This window comes from Girardinichthys multiradiatus, chromosome 1, assembly GCF_021462225.1.
Source record: "Girardinichthys multiradiatus isolate DD_20200921_A chromosome 1, DD_fGirMul_XY1, whole genome shotgun sequence".
In the NCBI taxonomy this organism is placed as follows: domain Eukaryota; kingdom Metazoa; phylum Chordata; class Actinopteri; order Cyprinodontiformes; family Goodeidae; genus Girardinichthys; species Girardinichthys multiradiatus.
The window spans coordinates 42,391,993-42,397,992 of NC_061794.1; the positions used below are offsets into that span (position 1 = coordinate 42,391,993).

A 6,000-nucleotide genomic window follows, 5' to 3' on the forward strand; every position below is an offset into this window, starting at 1 on the left:
AAATTCCAACTTGCTAAAATTTGAAAGCAGTTGGTTGAGCTGAATTTTATTTCAGTGTAGTACAGTAAAAGAGGCTATATACTCATGCACAGTGCATTTTCTTGTTATTTACCCTGTATATTTCTAAACGTCTTTTTTTTTTATTTGCACATGTGCTTTAGTTGTGTTTGGTGAATGGTCATTTTCAAAAAGCCTCTACAGAGTTTATGAAGAATTTGTGATTTAAGTGCTCTCTGATGTGCACCGGCCTCTAGAAACAGTGACAGGCTACAATAAGTCTGTCTGTGAACAGCCCTCGCCTCTGAGCATTCGTCTCGACAAGAAATCTCCCATAAAGCAAACTCCTCTGTCACATTTATCAGATTTTGTGGAAACGCCGCTCCCTTTGTAATCTTTCATCACTCCGTCTATTAAGAACATTTTTTTTGCTCACCAACCCACCTCGATTAGGCTTCCTCAGCTCAGGCCCACTTTTGACATCTTAACTGGTGCAATGTCTTTTCCGTATAGAGTTTCCCACCAAAAACAATCAATACAAGAATAGAGCCAAGTTTCTCATCATTTTCATATGTCTTTGGACAATCTATCATCATAGAGTCCACTCACCCTTCCTGCTGTATTTGAAAACTGAGATATGATAGTGCAAGATGGAGCTTTGGGCCAGCAAGGGAATTGTATTGTTATTACACCCAATGAAAGTCTCCCCTGCAATTCAAACAGTCACACAGAAGTGGATGCAGAGGGACCCTCAGCATCTCTGTATAGCCCCATTTATATTGCTGATGGATGAGCTTATTTGGGGCCTTTTTAACAGAATGCCGAACCGTTTTTTTGTTGTTTTTTTTAACTTTTGAAGTAAAAAAAAGCTCATTGAGCTTGAACATATGCATGTTTGCTTCTTGGGGTTTTATAGTAATGCACACCTGGAAGGCTCAGTTTAGCACAAAGACAGGAAATAGTTTGGTTGGCCCCCAGAAAAGGACAGTTTTTTTGTTTAGTAAGCTAGTAACATACTAGCTGCTAGGAGCTACACCAGAAAAACAGTGTCACACTTTGAATCTTTGACAACTAGATATCTTATTTTCTTAACCTTAAACAACAAACATTAGAACATATTGAAAGCTGAAGTGACAAAAGTAAAAAAAAGGGTAAAAGAAGTAAAAAAACAACATCCAAAGGGATATTCTTGAGCACAGGATCAGTGTTTGATAATTGGGTGTAATTGGGTGAAACATGTGTGCAGTTTGTGTAGACTCTTCGACCAAAACAAGTTAAAAGATATTTAAAAACTGTGCTTGAGGGTGAGTACCAGGCTTAATAGAGTTGACAGTCTGTGCTCACGTCCTTTATTTCATGGAAGATCTGTTGAGAACTTAATCAGTGTCATGAAAGTTCACTGGATTTTTCAAGTTAAAGTAATCACAGAGCAAGGCTGAGAAGCCACTCGGTGGAGTTTTGTGGAAATATCACCCTTCATGAAAGCAAACTTTCCCTTTTGGAAAGGTTAGCAGGTTATTATTTGCATTAAATGAGTGAAGGTTGTTTGATTCAAAAGCAGCATCCTTAGAGCGGTTCTGATTTTGGAAGAAAGTAGAGTTAAGGGGGAATAAAATTTGCCTTGTTTAAGTGGGCTTAAACAAGTTTATACAACTTCCTAGTGTTCTGTGGACAGGTAGTATGTCTGCTCACAGACATCCAGGAAGTCAGAAAACTACCAACAACAACATCTAAAGCACTGTAGGCCTCAGTTAAGTCAGTGTTCATAAGCTATAAGAAAGAGACCGGGCAATAATGGCATCCATGGGAGAGGATCACGACCAGAACCACTGCTGACCGAGGCTGGTCCCACATTTACCAAGTCTAAATGATCCCTGAGACTTTGGGGGAAACATTCTTTGGATTGTCGAGACAAAAGTGGAACTTTTTACAAAGTGTGCGAAGGTGTAAAACTAACAAAATTTCTCAAAAATAACATCATACCAATAGTTAAGCATAGTTGTGGTAGAATAAAAGTCTGGGCTGGTTTGCTTCTGGCTTCTTCTGGATGAATTTTTTAACTGATGGAACCTAAATTCTGCTCTCTTCCAAACAAATCCTAAAAGAGTATGTCTGGGCCATTAATTTGTGACCTGAAGCCCGGGTTCTCAACTCCAGTCATTGAGAGGTACTGTCCTCCAGCTTTCAGATGCATTCCTACTCCAATACACTTGAATCAAATGAATGGCTCATCTTACAAAACTAGGGCAGTAATGAGCCATCGAAGAGGTAGTTCAACCATTTGATTTGGAGAACCCCGCCTAAAGCTGCAGAATGTTTGGGTTAAGGAGCACAACAATGATCTGAATCACACCAGTTTATTCCAATCTGAATGGCTAAAACAATAAAATGGAGGCTTTGAAATAGTCAAGTCAAAGCCTAGCCTTAAATCCAATTGAGATGCCGTGCCATGATGTTAGACCGACCCTCCAACAGGGTCGAATTAAAACAGGTCTGCAAAGAATAGTGGGCCTAATTTTCTTTACAGCGATGTCAAAGACTCATTGCCACTTAGCCTTATTGTTTGACGGCAGCTGGTGTCCCCAAGGGAGCACAACTATTTATCATATTTAGGGTGCAAATATTTTTGCCAAGTTGGTTTGGGTAACTTTTTTACCTTAATGAATAAAATCCTCATTTGAAACGGCGTTTTTTGTATTTTTATCTGATTTTTAAGTGAGGTCCAACATATTTAGAAGGCACATTTAAAAACACTACAACAGTTGACCCACAGCAATAAAAATAAGCTTAAATATCTGAAACATATAAATTGGATTAAAAACGCAAATCGGAAGAATTTCGTAAGGGAGCCCATAATGTTTCACGGCACTGTAAGGTCTTAATTGTAGATTCTGTGACATCCCTTTAAATCAAACACCACAGGAGTATCTTGCAAGACTTCTCCTTTAAATATATTTGCACCCAGTGCTCCTTCTCAAGTACTTCCTTCTTTTTCACTCTAGGTTCAGTAACATTTGAAGCAAGTTAATGCTATGAAAGATAATCTACAGACTGGCAGTTTCACAATGGCCAAATTAGCAAACTGAGCTCAGAGAAGCACTAAGCACAAGGTAGAAAAGAACGTGACTTGCAGCTAGCATTTGTGTAGGCACAGCCTTTGCATTGCACGGCCTGCATTGCATTACCAAAAGATGGGTATAATAGAATAAGAGCTCTGTGCTTAATTCAAGCCAAATATTATGAAGCAACAACACCAGCATAGTGACATTCAATATTTGGCTTGACTCATTTTCAGAGCTTTCAATCTTATTTTACCTATTTGATTTGACTGTTGTTTTCAGAGGAAAAATGTTGACAGAACAATAATCAGCTGAGTACTCCACAAGAGTGGCAATAATAAATGTTGTATAAAACAATGCCATTAGAAGTACCACTTGCAATTTGCCACAAGACACGTAGGGAACTCAGCATACATGTGGAAGAAGGTGGTCTTGTCAAACAAGACAGAAAACTTTACTTTTTTGCTTAGATGCAAAACAACGTGTGAACCACTAACCCTGCACAGCAACCTGAACACTTCTTCTCTATGGTCAAACAAGGTGGAGGCAGCATCCGGCTGTGGGGATGCTTTTCTTCAGCAGGAACATGGAAGCGGCTCAAAGTCGATAGGAAGATGATGAAGATGAAAATAAATACAAGGCAATCCTGAAAGAAAACCTGTTAGAGGCTGCAACATACTTTAAATGAGGCAGAAATTTAACTTCCAGAAGGTCAAACCCTAAACATTCATACAGAGCTACAATGGAATGGTTAAGATTACAGCCAATGTGGGGTGACTTGCCTATTGATGTTCACAGATGTTCTCTATCTAATGTAACTGAGTTATCTTTTTAGCAAAGAATTGTCAAAAATATTCGCCTGCAAGCACAAGTGCTGCTTCTACCACAAATGTGAAATCAGACAGGAAACAATGGACACATGGAGAATGTTTCTCCTTCTTACAGAGAGGAAAATATGTATTTTACTATGAATGGCACAATGAGAACCGGGAGACAGTTGTCCTATGGGCAATGTTCAGCTACTAGTTTTGTAATATTTAATAATTACTACAGTGTTTGTCCATCCTTAAAAGGATCAGATTTAAAGATGTCTCTGGCAAAGTGATACTTTTAGAGCAGGCCCTTATATATACATTTATGAATAAGCATGTTCTCAGTCTAACGGAGCTCAGCAGTGCTGAAGGCTCTTTGATACAGTTTCTAAGTTCATACTGTGTATTTAAAAAGAATGATGTCTCTGCTTTAGGACAGTCAGTGTGTTAACAAAATAAGTTTAGTTGATTTTTTGTTTTAATTTGTGAAAGTTAATATAGGGAAATGTAAAATAAATGCCAGAGAAGCTCAGGTCTGAACTTCAATCTGTGCAGTCAATAGCATTCAATAAGTCAATTAGCAACTGTGACCCTTTCAGAATAAAATTTGACTTAAGAAATTCCTTTGCCTATGACCCTTAACCACCATGGGGTAAGTAATAATTAAGCAGAACATGTCTGGCTCATTTTATGAGTGCACTCAAGAACATGAATGCATGCCGAGGCAGTGTATGAGGTAATTACATCAGGAAACCATGCTTAGAAAGAACATGGACGACTCAGACACCAGATCATTAATGAAAGTAAATGTAGTTATTAATTCTTAAACTGTTTTTGGGGACCCAAAGGTCTCATGAAGTGTAATTGCTGTCAAGCTGAATATTCAAGGAAGTAATCTTGTCTTGTTTTTTTTTTTTTCTGTAGGTTAAATTTGGCGAACCACCGGATCAGGACTCTCAGGAGCTGTTTGGGATGATCTATCAGTTCCTCCATGACTTTAGAAGGGCACACGCTGAAACAGTTTGAGCTGAAACTGTGATGGCACAAATTAGTGAGGCAGAAGCTTTATGGGGCTTATTTAACTGAAACACTGATCCCACTGTAGTGGGTATGATTAATGTCAAAACTATTTTTACACAATTACCAATCTGGGTTGTTCATTTTGTAAAACAAAAAGAAAACACAAAAAAACAAAACTACAAATCTAAACCCCAATGCATGTAATGGTCATACTTACATGTACTGTCTTCTACAGACATTGTTAGATTTGAAGGATGCTAAGTAATAATTTAGAAACATTAATATTCTGATTTCATGACTTCTGGAGCATTTCAAATAATCATAATCAGAAAAAATCTTTTTTCTTACACCTTTTTTTAAAAAAGAGATCCTTAAGTTCCCGTTGTGACATGTTTTTATCCTGTGAGCAACATTAAAAAAATATCAAAATATGAAAATTCAAAGGCTCTGTACCATGGGGATAGCAAAAAATAGAAATTCTTTATCCAAGCTTCACGCCAGCATGTGAATCAGTTATCAGGACATTTTGGAAACACTTGCGCAGGGATTATTCTTGGAAGAAGGCTCTATTAGGGATTTTAGGAGCATGTGGAGTTTTGCTGGCCCTTCTTAGGATGCTGTTGTTGGTCAAATAAAAGACTGCGAAAACCTTCAAGGATACAAGTCCAACTATGAAGTTTAGTTTTGTTGCTGGGTGATTTAAAAACAGTCATCCTTATATAAAATCTAAACACATAATGGATATAGTGACTGTGGCTCAGTAGGAAGAGTAGTTGTCTTGCAATAAGAAGGTTGTGGGTTCAATTCCAGCTTCCTCCTGCCATATGTCGATGTGCCCCTGGGCAAGGCACTTAACCTCAAGTTGCCTACCGATCTGCGTATGAATGTGTGAGTGTGGTTGGGTGAATGTGGCTCTAGTGTAAAGCGCTTTGAGCGGTCTGTATGACTGGAAAAGCGCTATATAAATTCAGTCCATTTACTATAACAATACGCCTGTTAGCACAAATTAAATAACTCAAAAAAGAAAAGACTTTTTATGTTTTTATGATCCCTAAGAACACAATTTTTAACTCAAATTAGTCATTGGCATACTGATTCGCCACCATATTCTC

At 38.0% G+C, this 6,000-nt stretch overlaps 1 protein-coding gene across 3 annotated transcripts in view; it reads left to right on the forward strand.

Moving 5' to 3' along the window:
• Positions 1–5,325, forward strand: part of LOC124872927 (formin-H) — a 64,352-nt gene extending 59,027 nt beyond the window's left edge. Inside the window, exon 16 of one of the 3 annotated variants that reach the window (XR_007039401.1) lies at positions 4,793–4,856. Coding sequence is in view for 1 of the 3 variants with exons in the window: in XM_047373366.1 (XP_047229322.1) it covers positions 4,793–4,894 (102 nt within the window). In the remaining 2 variants the exon portion in view is untranslated. Of the gene's footprint in view, positions 1–4,792 lie in introns of all 3 variants that reach the window. The other 2 variants (XR_007039400.1, XM_047373366.1) reach the window with 2 other exon arrangements.
• The last annotated feature ends 675 nt before the right edge of the window (positions 5,326–6,000 follow it).